Source organism: Euprymna scolopes, chromosome 45, assembly GCF_053919585.1.
Source record: "Euprymna scolopes isolate OS-2025 chromosome 45, ASM5391958v1, whole genome shotgun sequence".
NCBI lineage: Eukaryota > Metazoa > Mollusca > Cephalopoda > Sepiida > Sepiolidae > Euprymna > Euprymna scolopes.
This window is the reverse complement of record NC_136526.1, coordinates 50354805-50374303: the sequence shown is the minus strand read 5'-3', so window position 1 is coordinate 50374303 and position 19499 is coordinate 50354805. Positions and strand designations below refer to the sequence as shown.

At 36.1% G+C, this 19499-nt stretch overlaps 2 protein-coding genes across 2 annotated transcripts; one reads left to right on the top strand and one right to left on the bottom strand.

Annotated features, from left to right (window-relative positions):
* The first annotated feature begins 395 nt into the window (after nucleotides 1–395).
* On the top strand, nucleotides 396–8337 carry LOC145269185 (uncharacterized). Its single transcript, XM_080124797.1, has 2 exons — nucleotides 396–5247; nucleotides 8248–8337. Exons 1-2 carry the CDS (start codon nucleotides 937–939, stop codon nucleotides 8335–8337), a joined length of 4401 nt encoding a protein of 1466 aa, XP_079980923.1. The 5' UTR covers nucleotides 396–936.
* LOC145269593 (uncharacterized) lies at nucleotides 7009–17299 on the bottom strand. Its single transcript, XM_080125332.1, has 2 exons — nucleotides 17199–17299; nucleotides 7009–10625 (listed from the first exon to the last, which is right to left on the bottom strand). The coding sequence occupies exon 2, from the start codon at nucleotides 9102–9104 to the stop codon at nucleotides 8448–8450; it is 657 nt and encodes a 218-aa protein (XP_079981458.1). The 5' UTR covers nucleotides 9105–10625; nucleotides 17199–17299; the 3' UTR covers nucleotides 7009–8447.
* Nucleotides 17300–19499: the final 2200 nt, after the last annotated feature.

Below are 19499 nucleotides of genomic sequence, written 5' to 3'. Positions count from 1 at the left end.
AATTGAACGTCGATTCAACAAAAGAAGTTAAGTAATTCTTTCTAAATTGTTTTTGCTCGATCAATTATGTGAACTGTTGAATGCCCCATGAAAAAGGGAAAAAGAAAAAGAAAAAAAGATGGGGAAAAGAAAAGCAACCCTCGAACTAAGGTTTTTTTTTCCTAAATGCTGAATCCCACCCCCTGTTGATCGGCCCATAAGTAACATATCATTGACTATAAAAAAAAAAGAAAAAAAGGAAAAAAAAGGGGAAAGAAAAGAAAAGAAAAAATAGAGGAAAGAGGGAAAAACTATCTCTATATCTTGAGACCTTCAGTGTGACCCCCCCCTCTGAGTATTACTCATATCTCGTTGATTCTCATCGAAGAGAACAAAAAGAACCTTCCTAAGACAATCGAAATATCACTCACCCCCCTCTCCTTTTCCCAAATCATTGTCTGCATGTATATATTCTTTTATTCTTTTTTCATGTTATTTCAGTTATGATTTCAGTTGCATGTTCTGTTTTCGTAGTTACAGTTTACCCGGTTCAATTTGTTTAAATAAATTGTTGATTTAATAACTCTCATACCCGTGTCGACTTGTGTCTCTTTTGTTTGCCTTACATTGCCGCCTGTGAATGCCTCGAGTATATTTCACGACGATTCTGGTCTGAACCTGGACACTGTACCATAGAGACCGCATAATTTGCAGTCGGTACCCGTCAAACTTTTCTTTTTCTTAAAACGCGTGCCCGGCCTTGGGATTTTCTCTGAGAACTCCAACCTTGATACCGTACAGGGAGGTTCTCGTCAAGAAACAGGCTCGTGGTACCGTCACATGGGGGCTCTCCGGAGATCAGTTATACACACCAAGCAAGTGTAATTTCCTTGCTTGAATAAAAAAAAAAAATCCTTGTGAACGTACTTGTGCATTATACGCGGACGGTAAGGCAAAATGACGGACATCGATGAATTCCTTAAAAATCCATCCCCAGATAAATTATATAGATTAAAAAAAGATGATCTAATAGTAATAGGAAAGAAATTAGACCTAGAGGTTAGGGGAGCTATGAGGAAAAGCCAGTTAATGAGAATAATAGCTGAGCACATGGTAGACAATGACCGCTTCGATGAAGAAGTGCTGGAAGATTTACCGGCGGAAAAAACGACCATGACTCCTGATCAGGTCGAACTAGAGAAAGCCAGAATAATGGCGAAAGCCGAGGTAGAAAAAGCTCGAATCGAGCAAGAGATTAGGATGAGCGAATTAAGTATAGCTCACCAGCCACAGCAAGTCAGACAAAACAGATTTGACATAACTAAACAAGTGCGATTGGTCCCAAAATTTGTAGAAAAGGAGGCGGACGATTACTTTGCGCACTTCGAGAGAACCGCCCTAAATATGGGCTGGCCACAAGAGTGTTGGGCAATGCTGTTACAAACGGCATTAAGCGGTAAAGCCCAAAAGACATATGCGGCACTTCCAGCGGAAGACTGTGCCGATTACGAGGTAGTAAAAGAAGCAATTCTTAAAAGTTATGAACTCGTCCCACAAGCTTATCAACAGAAGTTCAGAAACTCAAAGAAAAGCGAGGGACAAACCTACGTAGAGTTCGTTAAACTCAAAGAGAATTATTTTGATCGGTGGTGCAATGCCAAAAACATAGAGGGTAACTTCAACAAATTGAAACAACTCATGTTAATTGAGGAATTTCAAAACTGCATACCCGATGACATGAGGATACACCTGACTGACAAAAAGGCTGAAACAGTAATCGATATAGCCACGGCCGCCGACGAATACATATTGACTCACAAGAGAAGCAGGGCAAAACTACAGGGACCTATGCAGTCACAGGTCAGGGAACATTGTGCAGTAAAGACACTGTACGAAAATCCACGAGTATCCATCAGAAATCCCCTCAACACAACCAACCGACCAGTACTGGGACGGGAAGCGAGACCTATAGTATGCTTCAACTGTGGGAAGCCAGGTCATGTAGCTGCGAAGTGTCAGGCGAAACGATTCACGGAGATGAATCGGAATACCCCAGCCAAACCACAAGGGGCGATATCTCAGGGAATAGATGAAACGTACAAACCCTTCATATCGAAAGGATATATCGCGCGAGATAAGGAAGGTCAAGGGGAACCCATTAACATTCTCAGGGACACGGGAGCATCCCAATCCCTAGTGAAAAGAGGATGCATGCCTAAAGAAGCGACAAGAGCCGCAGGTAGAGCGACCACGATAAGGGGCATAGGAAACAGACCCATAACGATTCCACTATTTAAAGTCCACTTAGTGTCGGATTGGGGCTCAGGAGAAATAACTGTAGGCGTAATTGACGAATTACCGATGACAGGGGTAGCCATGATACTAGGAAATGACATCGCGAAATATCAAGACGGGAAACCCATAGGGGTGACCACAAGAAGTAGAGCGATAGAGAGGGGAAATATAGAAGACAAGCCGTCAGGGGAAAAGCAACCGAGACCGGTGGTAACACCCCAACCTTGCTTACCCGTGCCACGACAAGTGCTGATCAAGGAGCAACAGAATGACGGCGACCTAAAACCCTTATTCTGTCGGGTTGGAGAAGAATATCCTAACAAATCAAAAAGTCAATATTTCCTCAATAGGGGCGTACTAATGAGGAAATGGAATGCCCCCAAGACAAAGGGAGAGTCGGGAGATACTGTGCGGGAACAAGTAATGGTACCCGACATGTATCGAGAGGATATCATGAAAGTGGCACATGAGATACCACTGGCGGGCCACCTAGGTGTCAACAAGACCCTAGAAAAGTTGACCAGACATTTCTACTGGCCAGGAATCGTGGGAGATGTCAAAACGTTCTGTAGAACTTGTGGGACGTGCCAAAAGACTGGAAAACCCAACCAGAATATTCCCCCGGCCCCACTCCAACCTATACCGGCAGTGGAAGAACCGTTTAGTAGGGTAATAGTGGACTGTGTAGGACCGCTACCCAAAACCAAAACAGGACACAAATTTATATTAACTATAATGTGCGCGTCCACAAGGTTTCCAGAGGCGATCCCACTGCGCAACATATCAACGAAAAAGGTGGTAGATGCCCTGATAAACTTTTTCACTAAAATGGGGCTACCCAGAACCATACAGACAGACCAAGGATCTAATTTTACGTCGAGGCTATTCGAGCAGGCTACGGAGCAACTGGGAATCACCCACATAAAATCCAGCGCTTATCACCCTCAATCGCAGGGGGCTCTGGAACGCTTCCACGCCACCCTGAAAACCATGCTCAGGGGCTATTGTATGGAACACGATGCCGAATGGGATCAGGGGATCCCATTTGTGCTTTTCGCAGCTCGAGAAGCCGTCCAAGACTCGTTGGGGTTCAGTCCCTTCGATCTAGTCTTCGGTCATCAGGTACGAGGACCATTAAAAATGATAAAAGAGAAATGGGTCAGCGATGAACCCTTGCCAAATAACATGACGGATTACGTCACTAAAATGCGACAAACCTTAGCCGAAACACGGAAGTTAGCTAAGACCCACCTAGAAAGTAGTCAGAGGGTCATGAAGACCACATACGATAAAAAGGCAGTAAATAGAAAGTTCGAAGAAGGAGAGGAAGTGTTAATACTCATACCCCTGAATGGTCAACCATTCAAGTCGAAATATCAGGGACCGTACACAATTACTGAAAAGATAAGCCCACTAAAGTATAAGATATCTACCCCCAAGCGTAGAAACAAAACTCAAGTATGTCATGTGAACATGATGAAAAAATATTTCAGGAGGGCGGGAGAAAAATCAATATTGACAACACAGTGTCACCATGAAGCTGGAAGTGATGAGTACCCCGAAAGAGATCTTCCTGTAGAAAAGGACCCACCCATTAAGTTAAAGAATTCGGAGATAATGAGTAACCTAGGGTGCAAACTTGCACACTTACCGCCGAAAGAAGGGCAAAAGTTACAAGGAATGGTAACAGAATATAGCGACCTATTTGCTGACGCACCTACGCGCACAAGAGCAATAATGCACGACGTTGAGCTAAAGGAGAGCGAACCAATTAAACAACATCCGTATCGCATAAGTCCGAAGAAATTAGAGATAATGAAAACGGAGATAGACTACATGCTCGAACACGAGATAATAGAGCCCAGTCAAAGTGAATGGGCATCACCGTGCGTGCTGGTCGATAAGCCGGACGGAACAGTGAGATTCTGTACAGATTATCACAGAGTGAACGCGATAACCAAGGCAGACGCATACCCTATGCCACGAATAGACGACTGTATAGATAAGATAGGACATGCCAAATACATCACCAAATGCGACCTTCTTAAGGGATACTGGGCAGTGCCTCTAACCGAGAGAGCCAAGCAAATATCGGCGTTTGTAACCCCAGAAGGAGCATACCAATATCGCGTAATGCCATTTGGGATGAAGAATTCCCAAGCAACATTTGTAAGACTGATGAACACATGCCTTGCTGGGATTAAAAACGTAGATACATATGTCGATGACATAGTCATTTACAATGACACATGGGCAGAACATATCGAAACAATTGAAAAAGTATTTAAGAGGTTAAGAACGGCCAAATTAACCATAAACTTAGCTAAAACAGAGTTCTGCCAGGCCGAGGTCAAATATTTAGGGCATGTGGTTGGCCATGGGAAGATCACCCCAGCAAAGGCCAAAGTAGAAGAGATAAAGAATTATCCCATACCAAAAAATGTTAGGAGTTTAAGGAGATTCCTGGGCATGGCAGGGTATTACCGCCGGTTCTGCAGGAATTTTGCATGTCTCACTGCGCCACTGACAGAGCTGTTGAAAAAGCACAAGCGATTTCAATGGACACCCGAATGTCAAGAAGCAGCTGAGAAGATCAAGCTAATGTTAAGCAGCGAGCCAGTGTTAAAGGCTCCATCGTTTGACAAACCCTTCAGTGTGGCGGTAGATGCCAGCAATAGCGGGATAGGAGCAGTACTGTTACAAATGGGGGAGGATGATCAACTACACCCAGTCAGTTACTACTCAAAGAAACTGAGCAAGTTTCAAAAATCCTACTCCACAATAGAGAAGGAAGCTTTGGCGTTAGTGATGAGTTTATCTCATTTTGAAGTCTATGTATCCTCGGTGCATGCCCCGACTATCCTATACACAGACCACAACCCATTGATATACGTCAATAGAATGAAAAATAAAAACCGGCGAATACTCTCCTGGAGTCTCATATTGCAGGAATTCGACCTAGACATCAGATACGTAAGGGGTCGGGATAACGTAATAGCGGACGCCTTATCACGTAGATTCGAAACAGAAAGGGAAGAAAAGGGGCGGGGGGAAAATTCATAAAATAGCTGTAGGAAAAAGTGATGGAAACTCCACGAACATCATTTCTTTAGAGTGACACAAGTTGGTGTCCTTAATCTCAAATATTATTTTCTTGTCTCACATGAGTAATTTTATTTTAAATACATATAAATATAAAAAAAAAGAGGAACAATTCTCTTTTTTTTTCTCTTATGGAGGAAGGTGTTAAGAGAAACATTTTCACACCCTTCATATATATCAATTAAGCAGACACCCCTTCCCACACCCAATCCTTAGCAGACGGAGTCAAAATGAGGCTGGCCGAGCGACCTAGATTTCTACACCCACGCAATGACCTTCAACTGTCGCCAACAAGAAAAACGCGGGAGAATCAAAGCAGTTCGACGGAGGCGGTGGACACGGCAACATGTGTGGGGGCATTTTGCTCAAAAAGAAAAACATCTCGTCGACTCGTATCGTGCCACAAAGGAACAATATATACCCACCTCGGCACTAATCGATTGGAATTCACGCCGTGCTGATAAGGAATAACATATATCCACCTTAGCATAAATGGATTGGAATTTACGAGAATAGATCCTTCAAACCAGCACCTCAAAAAAAAAAAAAAGGAAAGAAGCTTCGAGTGAATTGAACGTCGATTCAACAAAAGAAGTTAAGTAATTCTTTCTAAATTGTTTTTGCTCGATCAATTATGTGAACTGTTGAATGCCCCATGAAAAAGGGAAAAAGAAAAAGAAAAAAAGATGGGGAAAAGAAAAGCAACCCTCGAACTAAGGTTTTTTTTTCCTAAATGCTGAATCCCACCCCCTGTTGATCGGCCCATAAGTAACATATCATTGACTATAAAAAAAAAAAGAAAAAAAGGAAAAAAAAGGGGAAAGAAAAGAAAATAAAAAATAGAGGAAAGAGGGAAAAACTATCTCTATATCTTGAGACCTTCAGTGTGACCCCCCCTCTGAGTATTACTCATATCTCGTTGATTCTCATCGAAGAGAACAAAAAGAACCTTCCTAAGACAATCGAAATATCACTCACCCCCCTCTCCTTTTCCCAAATCATTGTCTGCATGTATATATTCTTTTATTTTTTTTTCATGTTATTTCAGTTATGATTTCAGTTGCATGTTCTGTTTTCGTAGTTACAGTTTACCCGGTTCAATTTGTTTAAATAAATTGTTGATTTAATAACTCTCATACCCGTGTCGACTTGTGTCTCTTTTGTTTGCCTTACATTGCCGCCTGTGAATGCCTCGAGTATATTTCACGACGATTCTGGTCTGAACCTGGACACTGTACCATAGAGACCGCATAATTTGCAGTCGGTACCCGTCAAACTTTTCTTTTTCTTAAAACGCGTGCCCGGCCTTGGGATTTTCTCTGAGAACTCCAACCTTGATACCATACAGGGAGGTTCTCGTCAAGAAACAGGCTCGTGGTACCGTCACACATGTTTATTCAGCTCGAAAAACATGCAGTGTTTACCGATGTATTGGAAAATTCAAAATGGCGGCCGACTCTCTCTCGGAGAAGGTAAGTTTGGGAAAAGGTATTATAAATAATAAACTAGACAAAATAATGTTAGAAATTCGCTCAATATATGTTACTGTGACATAAGTTGACATATATTCGGTTGTTTTTTAATAGTATTTTGTCTAGTTTATTATTCATAACATCTTTTCCCAAACTTACCGTATTAAAGAGACAGTCGGGCGCCATTTTGAATTTTCATAGATTGAAGCTCAGTCACGTACTTGCCATAAAAATAACAATAAAGCAGTGTGACATTCGCTGTTGGGTATGTATATAATTAATACATACGAGTCTCGGGAAAGGACCGATCAACGAATGCACTAAGCTATGGTTTTCCTTTCGCCGTCGAGATCAGCAGCAATAGAGATTCGAATATATTTATTTTTGTTGGCTTGTCTCGACTAGAATCCAAAGCGTGCTGAGGTTATGCGGAATTATAAATTCCGTTGTGTGATATTTTACATACGTCAAACAACAAAAAGAAAACCAAACAGCGGATTATATTTTAATTCCAAACCACGAGTGCATCACGCGCAATTTTTTTATTATCCAATATAGAGAATATAGGGAGAGGGAGAGTTTTTTTTGTTTTTTTTATTCATAAAATGAAAAGTCATATTGCACGTTACTATATAGGCCAGTTCAATATATTTATATGCTGAAATAAAACAATTATTCGCACATTAAGTTTGAATTTGATTTTTTTGTTTTTTATCACTTCTTCAAAACATTCAATCTTTTTTTTTTTTCATTAAAACATTTGATCCCTTTTTCTTGTATTTGTGTCCATAATGCATCCGCATTTCATGGTTGAGAAAACAGGAAATATATATGCAAACATTTAGACCTCTTCCGAGCTCATATTTGGTTTCTTCTTTCTTTTTTTTTTTTTTTACAAGACTATGACCCCGCTATGAAAAGTTCCTTCTTCGCACCCTTCGTATTGCCTTCCGCATTAAAAGAAAAGATATCTGTATTACCTTAGATTCTTCCAAGCTCATATTCTTCTCCTTTTCTTTTTTTTTTCCTTTTTTTGTCTTTTAAGTCTTGATGGGGTTAATTTGGTAATCCTCTTTTTCTTCCACCCCACGTGGCGCGTCGCATCTACACCATTTTTAAATCTTCGCGGCAACTAAAACCTTTTGCCACCTCAGTTACCTCCCTTCGCCCTTGCTTCTGCTGATATTCTTTTTCTATGTTCTTTCTCTCTCTCTCTCTCTCATTATCTTGTCAACGTGCTGTTTTGATGGATTTGTTGACCTTTTTCGTACGGGCCTGTCATAGCAGAGATAGAGGTTGCAGAGAATAGAAAAAGACATCTCCTACAATGAAGTCTTATAAATATTGAATAGTTATAGTGGATAGTATATAACCTTTTTCCAACTGTTCTATCTCATAGATGTTCCCAGAAACTACTACTGAATGCGATATTCAACAGTTTACAGATCGTCCAGTGAAGAATATTCTATTGTGTTGTATCACACAGTAGACATACTTCAGCAGAACCTTAGTTATCTTTTTTTTTTTTTTTTCTTCCTTTGAAGATTGTAATGCCGGGTATGGGGCAGCCAAACCAGCTGCCAACATTGCCCCGCTTTTTTATTGAAACCAACCGAGAGCTCTTTTTAGTATCCTCGCTGTTCCCTTAAGTGCAATTGTCTGAATCTCTTTTGCACTTGGTTCACCAGGAATATTAGTTAGGTAGGACTTCAGGTTCTTCTTCATAAGTCCTGTGGCACCTATGATAACTGGTATGATCGATATCCCCTTTAAGTTCCAGTTTCTTTTCATATCATACATGAGACCTTGGTATTTGGTCTGTTTCTCTCTTTCAGCTCTGTTAAGACCGCCATCATTAGGAACACTCACTTCAATCAAGGTTGCAACTCTCTCTGACTTATTCCATATAACTATGTCAGGTTTCACAGCAGCATTTTCAAGGTAGGTGGCTGTAGGGATTACATGGTCGTAATGTATGGTATATAAATCATTTCCAACTGTTTTTTCAGGTTGATGTTCCCAGGACTTTCTGCTACACTGGATGTTTAATTTTTTACAGATGATCCAGTGGAGGTACTTGCATACTCCATCATGTCTCGCTGTATAGTAGCCGTCCCCTAGAAGAACTTTGCAACTTGATATCAGATGACCAACACTTTCCAATTCTGTGTGGCAGAATCTGCATTTATTGTCATTACTGATCCCTGCCATCTTCTTGAATGCATTGGTCATCAATCCCTGGTCTTGGGCAGCCATTATGACCCTTTCCTGATCGTGGTGGAGGGATCCTCTTTTGAGCCAGTCCAAAAAACCTTTTTTATCTATGTATTCCCGAGAAAGTTCCCCCAGAAAATACTTTGCACGCTGATGTTGTTATCCAGTATGTGTCCCCATATGTCGTAACATATTTTGCTTCTGTGTAAAAGAAGCACCACATATTTCACAAGAGTATGGTTTCTCTCCAGTATGTATTCGCATATGTTTCAACATATGCTGTTTTCTTGTAAAAGAAGAGCCACATTCTTCACAAAAATATGGCTTCTTTCCAGTATGAGTTAGCATATGTCTCAACATATCTTGTTTCTGTATAAAAGAAGAGCCACACACCTCACAAGAATATGATTTCTCTCCAGTATGTGTTTGCACATGCCGCAACATACTTTGTTTCTGTGTAAAAGAAGAGCTGCATATTTTACAAGAATATGGTTTCTCTCCGGTATGTGTGCGTATATGTACCAACATATGTTGTTTCCTTCTGAAAGAGGAGCCACATATTTCACAAGAATATGGTTTCTCTCCAGTATGTGTGCGCATATGAACACCTACATAGTGTTTTCTCGTGAAAATAGAACCGCATATTTTACAGGAGGATGAATCTTTTCCAAGAACAGATTTCTCACACATTTTGTAAGTTTAAATACTTAAAAGTTTTTATTGAAATTTTATGCTTTGTATAGTGTGCTCTTATGTGGGGAACGAGTTATTTATGAGTCTTTATACTTTTGAATCTTTTATTCATTAGAAATTGTCATGTAAATAAATCTCAGTGCATTTATTCTATGTAAGCATAATATATAGAGAGCATATGAATTTGTGACAAGCATTCGAGTTAATGTGCTACTAAATGAGACTAATAAGGCATAAAATTCATCTAAGCTTCAGCCCCTGTCCCATCAATGAAATGTTGCATCCCTCTGCCTGTTTTACAAGTATTTTAATAGTGGATGCTCTGACGAACAATAAGCCCTTGTACCCCATTGACAAAAATAAACCTGACATGCAGCAAAGTCCCACCCCTACACAGCAGAGATCTCTAGATATAAAAGTTTTTTATTGAAATTTTATGCTTTGTATAGTGTGCTCTTATGTGGGGGAACGAGTTATTTATGAGTCTTTATACTTTTGAATCTTTTATTCATTAGAAATTGTCATGTAAATAAATCTCAGTGCATTTATTCTATGTAAGCATAATATATAGAGAGCATATAAATTTGTGACAAGCATTCGAGTTAATGTGCTACTAAATGAGACTAATAAGGCATAAAATTCATAGACAAGAAAATGTTTTGTTCAATTTATCATCAGAAAGTTTGATTCAACCAAACAACTGAGATTAATAGTTTTAAAAGATATGATTTCTCACGTTTTGGGTAGGTAACATAAAAAAAAAATGGTATAATTCCAAAATGCATTTTTATAATAAATTTTCACATTTAAGTCATCAAGAGATTGTAGATCCATTAAAATCCAATGATACTTGATTTTCTCGTGAATATTCTGCAAAATTACAAAAGAAAAGATAATGTATACATATTTTGCAAAATTAAAACAATTAAAACTATTTTCAATTTAATGGCATACGTTATAAGAAAGACATATTTGTGCATAGTTGCTTAAAAACAAAGCTACTTACACTTGAAAGTATCCTTTAATAAATTTTAATATGTTTCAATAAGAATAGAAAAAATTAAGTAAATGATGATCAAAAGAATATTCTCCGTTTATTTAGGTATTTCACTTCATTTTATTTATTTTTTCCAACATATGTTTGTATATATCAATTAACGATTCTACATTAGCGTTTTAAAAAACTAAATAAACGTGTGTGTGTGCATGTGTGTGTGCACGTGTGTGCGCATGTGAGTGCGTGTAGGTGGGTGCATACGTGCAGACAATTCAGACAACCTAGACTCACAATAAATCCAAGCTCTTGGAAAAGAGATTCTACTTCACACCCACTTAGTTTATCATCTAAATCTGCGCATCAATCTCCAGCTGTATATGTGAACATGCTTATCAGATGATTACGATATGGTCGTCTTCAAATCAAAACTTAAACAAGTTATGAATGAGTCATCCCGTTAAGAAATCGAATTTACTAAATTTCCACAACTAATGGTTACTACGGTATTGGCCCATTCACTAACGTACACTCATTAACCCTTATTGAGTGGCCTCCATAACCTTTATAAGATGTGACTATTTTGTAAAAACAAACACAACTTCAACAAGCATGTCAAACAAATCCTAGCTGATGCCAAGTTGGAAACTCTTATAAAGCGATGAAATAAAGAGCTAAGGGAAAGAGAATAATGTATGAGTACGTGAAGAAGCATATGTGGTAGTGCGCGAGTGTATATACATCCATGTTCACATTTACGAGTATCTTCGTGGGATGCCTGGGTGTCCAATTCAAATTTTTATGAAAGACTTAGTTTTGAATGGAGGCCACACAAGTTGCTGACCATTCCAAGTCGAAAATATTCAAATAGATCTTTACCTTAATGGCTATACCCGTGGCCCTCCTACCGCTGCTTACTCTGCCCACTCACTCATGTTTTCTATCATTTACACTGAGGAAGATCGAAGGATCGGCCGAAAATTATGTGCTTTTGAAGGAAACATTCTTGTTTTTCTTCAAAAGACTTTTTGTATTTCTACACGTCAACACACAGGAAATAAATACAGAAAAGATATAAACATTTATATATTTTTCGTATTAATTTTTTATTCATATATATATATATATATAATACTGACATTAAAGCCTTCGACAATACAGCATTAGTACTGAGTTACTCTGCTACTAAATACTGAGCTAAAGTTTAAAATGAATCATACCATACCAACTCAATAGACCCAGTTTAAGATATTGCATGCTACTACAGAGTTCCTATTTACAATGCCTCCCCACAGGACAGAGTTAGACACCAGGGTGGTTTTTTAATGTGGAGGAAAGGAACAAAAATAAAAATTTTCTTAGTCGTGAAGTATTTATCCTCTACTGACAGAGAACAAGAAATTGAAGTGCAGCATCTGAAGAACAGATACTACACTTTGATCTTGTCCTGAAGGCTTAAGTTACTGTAAATTCTATCCTACTGGCAGTGAAAATTTTGAAAATAGCAGGCCAACAAATGACACCCCTTAATTTAGTAGTGACTGATTTCAAATCAAGAAATATTTCAGAAATACAAGCAACTGCTCTAGTGGAAATCTAAGCAGACAATAGGACACATCCTCAATGTCTGCAGTGACGGAGCAACTTTTACTTAGCAGTTGTTTGACTGTAACATTGATGCCCAACAAAGGATCCAGTATAGGCATGATAAACATGATTAGGATGTACTGGCGGTAATATTCGTAATAAAAATTAGATTCTACATTGAATTCTACATTAATCAACAATTCAAGTTATTGAAACAAATTATATTGGTGATAAAAATTAGATTCTACTATGAATTCTGTATTATATATATATATATATATATATATATATATATATATATATATATATATATATATATATTAGCATTTCAGCCCGGCGTTGCCCGGGTGTTTGGAGGTGTATGTTTAGCAAAAAAAAAAAAATGAAAAGCGGTCAATTTTTAAAACTTTGACTCCTATTATGACCCCATAACATTTATTTTTGGGGACTCAAACAGAGTTATTAAATTAGATCTATGTGCAAGGAACCTATATATAAAATTTCAAGTGTTTAAACCCAAAATTGGCGGAGGAGTTTGGTAGAGTTCTCAAAGGTCAACTCGTTGAACTTTGACCCCTTAACAGCCAAATTTTTTGGCCGAAAATGGATTATAAAGATTTTCCGACATCTCAGTACCCTGTATATTAAATTTCGAGTCTGTAGACTTAAAATTGACAGAGTTATTGTGTAGGGAAATGTACACAAACATATAGACAGACACGTTCACTTGTGTATATATATATATATATATATATATACTAATTAAATGAACATTCTCTGCTATATTACAACAAAAAAATAATTAAACAAAACTATTTCACTAATCATAATCTTCAATTTTAAGTAATATGTTTTTTTATAACATACTGTATCACTTTCTAGGTTTATTATACATAGTTTTTATTTTTTTAAAAGTATGTACATTTTCTTTAATTTGATATCTACTGGGTACATGCAAAATTAATAGCCGATGCTCCAAATGTATAACCATTTTTATCTATCCCTTTACTTAAAAAAAAATCACCCAAATTCAGGAAAGTATCTAATTTTAATGAAAATTTCTATATTTGTCAAATAATGATCACGGAATATAATAAACCTATTATTTTTATTTGAATCTTAGTGAAAATGTATTATTTTGCTTAAACAAAAAACACCTTTACTAATGTTATGCTTTTCAGTAGTGAAAAAAGCAATGAATTTATTTTTTGTCTTTTTATAAAAACAAAACGTCATAAATTGTAACAATAAAAAGTAATTTTTTCAGGAACATTATAAAAAAAAAACCTGAAGTCCATATTTTTTTTTACTTGCTTCCCCACTAAGGCAGAGTTAGACACAAGGTAATTTTTTATTATGGGGAAACCAGCTCCCCAAAAAGGGGCACTCTGGTTAGTAACAAAAACAAAAATGCATCGGTTATGAAGGATTTCTCCTCCATTAACTGAGACCAAAAAAGTGTAGTACAGCATCTGAACAGGTAATACACTTTTGTCTTTGAGTTCTTGGCCGGGAAGCCAAGAACTCAAAGAAAAATTAATTTCTCGAACTACCCATATTATCTTTATTTCACACAAAAATATAATTGCAAAAAATATTTTATGATTTTTAAGATTACATTTTTCGCATAATTTTTATATTTAAGATTCTAATATTTTCCTTGTACAAATGAATGTGGAATCTTCAGCCGAGCATAATTTTAAAATAATCTTGGAAAATAAAAAAATGGATAAATTTAAAAGCAGGAACACACAAAAATAGATTTTAAAAAAAAATTGTAAAAAATTATACAAACGTCCAATAATAGGAATGTATGGATTCATGGCTAGGAAACAAAGGAAAAAAGACAGTTGGTTTTGCACCCCATACCACCATCCAACTTATCTGAAGTCTTTTTCAGACAGCTTTTTTACTTTGGGACATTTTGGGATTCCAATACACCCCATGCAAGACGACTTTGTTTTGTTTGTACAAAGCTAGAATCTCTGGGGTGGGGGGGTAGTGGGGACTAAAGCTATTTTTGTACAATCGCGTTTTTTTTAATAATTTAATTCAAAATTTTAGGACTTTACTAATTATCTTTGAAATAGTTCTAGAAAAATAATAATTTATCTTTAAAGAGATTTTTACAATTAATTTATTTAACTTCAAAATTTAGCTGAATTTACCAGTTTCCGCTTGTTGCCGTGAAAACATTTTTCATTATAACTTTTTGTTTTTTCACGAGTACATTTTTTTTTTCTAAAATTAACTTTAGACTTTAATCTTTTAAATACAATCCAAAAGCAATTGAAAACCTACAAAACTTTTTTTAAATATGATAAACCAGCTTTCAAAACTATGTTCAGTGCTAATGCACTTATTGATCCATGCTATTTTTTAAATAGTATTTTCAAGTTTGATTAAAGTTTTATGATGTTTGTTTTTATTAAATTGTAAGGTTAAAGTACAGAATAACTGCAAAACACACTCCCCTCCCCATGTTCACAATGGTTTTCTAAATAATAATATTATTTTAGCACGGATCAATAAGTGCACTAGGTGTATCAGAATTTTTGTAGGAATTTTTGACACCCCTAACACGAAACTGTGAATAAAATATAAAAAAACTCGTAATTTCTCTTTTAAAAGTGGGTTGTTTATTTTCTTTATGGATTATACTTCCAAAATAAACTATTAAAGTTGTTTTAAAAGTAATAGAAATATTTTTTTTTTTTAAAAACAGTTATGAATTTTACGAACTCAATATTTTTCAATTTTTAAACTTTAAAAATCTATCAAAATTTTTCTATTGATTCTATTTTTACGATATTTTCAGGGTCAATGTGAAATTTTATGTTCTTTCCAATAAACCGAATATAATATTTTAGACAAACGTTTCTTTTTTAAATTCACGCCCCCCCCCCATTTTCAAGTGTCTATTAAAAAGTAAATAATTAATTTACTCACCAAAGTATTATATATCACAAATTGAAGAGAAAAGGTCAATAAATAATATATTTAAATTTAAAACAAAAAAGTAGTGTTTTTTAGAAATTTACCTATAAAATTCGAAGTTTAAAACCTTTTTTTTAAACCACGTTGTTTGTTTTTTCTTTTTTTAATTAAACCTTAATCCTTGCTCCTTTAATTGCAAAAACAATTAGGGCTTGAATGACATTTTTCGAGTAGTTATAAGCTTGGAAAGACAGGGGGTCGAATAATTCACGCCTCCCATTTTGAAATGTCTATTAAAAAGTAAATAATTAATTTACTCACCAAAGTCTTATATATCACAAATCGAAGAGAAAAGGTTAATAAATAATATATTCAAATTTAAAACAAAAAAGTAGAGTTTTTTTAGAAATTTACCTATAAAGTCCGAAGTTTATAAACCTTTTTTTTTTTAAACCACGTTGTTTTTTTGTTTTTTGTTTTTTTAATGAAACCTTGATCCTTGCTCCTTTAATTGAAAAAAAAAATAGGGCTTGAATGACATTTTTCGAGGAGTTATAAGCTTGGAAAGATGGGGTGGAATTATTCACTATTTTTCACGAAATTTCTGACACACCAGTAAGTGCACGAGTACCCTATGTTCACTCATCAGTTTTCCCCCATTAATGCCCGTAACTGGTATCTCATGTGCTTAATTGACTAATTATCGTCAAAATTGTTTCAGAATATACTAAAAATAATTTTTTCACAGATATTTAAAGTTTATTTATTCGGACTTGAAATTCAAACAATTTTTTTTTTCAACTTTTTTCACTGTATTTTTTTTTTAAAACACGTAAATATGCATATTTTTTTTAGAGATTAACTTTTGTCTGTTACCTTTCAAACACAATCAAACTTTAGACGTAAACTAAAAAAATAGGGTTTGTATTACTGTACACATAGATTCGAAAAAGTCGTCAAAAAACACATATATAACAAATAAATGTTATCAAAGGCAAGATAAGTTACTTTTCTACCTAACTGGATATGTTTTTAGTGTTTTTATTTAATATAACATGTTTATTCAGCTCGAAAAACATAGTGTTTACCGATGTATTGCAAAATTCAAGATGGCGCCCAACTCTCTCTGTTATACAGTAAGTTTGGGAAAAGGAGTTAAACATAAAAAATAGACAAAATACTGTTAAAAACCCACCGAATATATGTCAGCCTATGTCACAGTAACATATATTGATCGAGTTTCTAACAGTATTTTGCCTAGTTTTATTTATTTATTTATTTATTTAATTTTTTTTTTTTTTTTGGTACTCATGCACAATTGATCCGTGTTGAAATAATAACGTTATTATTTAAAAAGCCATTCTTAACATGGGAGGGGAGAGGGTTTTGTACCTTTTTTTTTTTAACTCCTTTTCCCAAACTTACCGTGTGAAAGAGAGTCGGGCGGGCGCCATTTTTAATTTTCCAATACATCGGTAAAAACTGTATGTTTTTCGAGCTGAATAAACATGTTACATTAAATTTAAAAAAAAAAAAAAAAACACTAGAAAATTATTCAGTTAGGTAAAAAAGTAACTTACCTTGCCTTTGGTAACATTCATTTGTCATATATTTGTTTTTTGACAACTTTTTCGAATCTGTGTGTACAGTAATACAAGCCCAAAAAATAATTACGATAAGCACCTTTTAAGAAGCGAAGGTTTCTGTTTTCTTCGGCCATTTTTGCCAGTACCTAATATGTATGGAGAATTTGATTGCAAAACGCGATAAACATCATTTTCAAACTCATGAGTTATATTACCATTAGGCAACCATGAAATGTTGACTCATTTCTATATTAAAAGCGAAGTGAAACATAATGATATGGACGCGCCCCAATAGTAAAAAAGAACATCTACAAGCCATTAAATTAAAGTAGTACTTACGTTTTGTTTTCTTTTGGCAATGTTCTTTTAACAAAGAAGAGATTATAACTGAATTAAATCGAGACGAGTTTGACGGGTGGTAGTCAACAGTTTAAGATGGCGACCGGAAATGCAAGTTCGCATAAAATTTAAAAAAAAAAAAAATTCTTTTGTTGTTTTTTTGTGGTTTTAATTTTTCAAATATTTTAATATTACGTACGTGTTTAATTAAAAATTAGGTTTTTGTTTTTTTTAGTCATGATTTTTTAACAATACAAAGATAGCACCTAATTTGTTTTAATGTAAAAAAAAAAAATCCAAATCACTTTTAATGTGAGAGTAAATAAAAATAAAAGCAAATATCTTCTGTGAGTTTCGGTGAAAAGCTGATTTAGTTTGTTGTCAAATTGAACAAAAACAGCGATCATACAAGAAGTTTATGTTAAGTATTATGTTGATTTTTTTTAAAAATTCGTTATATTCGAAAAATCTGAATAGGAATTAAATGACCCCTAATTGTTTTATCTACCTCTGAGTCTGGGAGAAGAGTGAAGAAGCGAACCAAACCAGTAGGTTAGGATCAGAATTTTTGTAGGAATTTTTGACACCCCTAACACGAAACTGCGAATAAAATATAAAAAACTGGTAATTTCTCTTTTAAAAGTGGGTTGTTTATTTTCTTTATGGATTATACTTCCAAAATAAACTATTAAAGTTGTTTTAAAAGTAATAGATTTTTTTTTTTTAAACAGTAATGAATTTTACGAACTCAATATTTTTCAATTTTCAAACTTTAAAAATCTATCCAAATTTTTTTATTGATTCTATTTTTACGATATTTTCAATCCTGCAGTCAAATGCACTTCTGACAGCAATTGCTTCTGCCAAACAAAAAAGACACCCTCTCTCCCAAATACAGGCTTTTTATAGGACAAAACCGTCCAAAGTTATTTGCATACTCTTCCCATGATCTCTAGTCTATAAATAGACGCAGTGACCATTCTCTTCTTCTTCTTTCTTCTTTCACTCTCTGAAGCGGGCGTTGCCAGTGGTAAAAGGTTTGCACGATTTTTTTTTTGTTTTTTTTTACTACACGCCCCCATGATCATTAAAGATCATTCACATCTCATAATCCCGTGTCCAGATCGGCGCATTGCGTTCTCTTTGTGGTCTCTGCATCGGCACCGGTTCATTTTCATCACTCCCTGGCTCAGTACCACCATCCTCATCACCTAAATGGACCACGCGCCTTAAATCTAAAACATGTCGTGGCATTCCATTGACACTTAAGTTGTTTGGGGATTGCACTCCTGTTATCACTCCTCTTCCCCACTGCGTTGTGCATACTGCATCGGGCATTAGGCGGTTTCACCCAAACTTCTTCTCCTATTTGGATTCTGGCTGGTCCTTGATCATTAATTTCCGGTGACATGTCTCTAGGATGCCTCCATTCGTAATTAAAGTACTGTGTCATCTCTTTGCCCGACCTTAGGGGACATGTTGTACCAAAATGTGGCCTCTTCAGGCGATATTCTTCCTCTCTCAGCTATTGCTTTCACGGTCCGATGATGTCGCTCCACAATGCCATTTCCTCCAGGTCTGTAGGCTGCCCTGTAATAACTTTTAATCTTCCATTTTTTTAGCATCGTCTGAAAGATTTCTGAGCGAAAAACAGTGCCATTGTCCATTATCACCTCCCTTACTAGACCTCGTTCAAGCATCACCTTTTCTAATTCAGTTGCAACTGCAGATGCGGCTTCCACTCGCAGTTCCTTCCATATCGCCAGTCTACTTGGCCCACAATCAATTATTGATAAGTACGCTCCCCCTCGGTAGTGTGCTATGTTAATAGCTAGTCTCGTCCAGTTCGTTAAAACTCCAATTTCCCCAGGATTATGTATATTTGGGGCAGGATCGATCGATTGACACCGAACACAGTTCTTTACTATCATCTGAATTTCTTCCCGTTTTACATTCGGATCCACTTGCCTCACCAAATATAATGTTCTCTCCACTCCCATGTGATGCATGTCATGCGACTCTTTAATTTCTCCAATTCCAAGACAGCATATCGGCGCCTCCTCTTTCTCAATTAACCACTGTTTTTTTATCCGTGTTAGCGCATCTGCCTTGTTTCTTTCAGAAGGCACAAACACTGCTTTTATTTGCAGTTTCAATTCAGACATCAACTCTCTAAGCATCCCTAATCTCCGCTTTATTATCACTTCTCCGGCACCCTTTGTTCGTATTCTGCCACTTTCCTCCACAGTAGAGTTCACCCAACTGAGTACAGTGGCTGAATCAGTTCTTATTTCAATATTT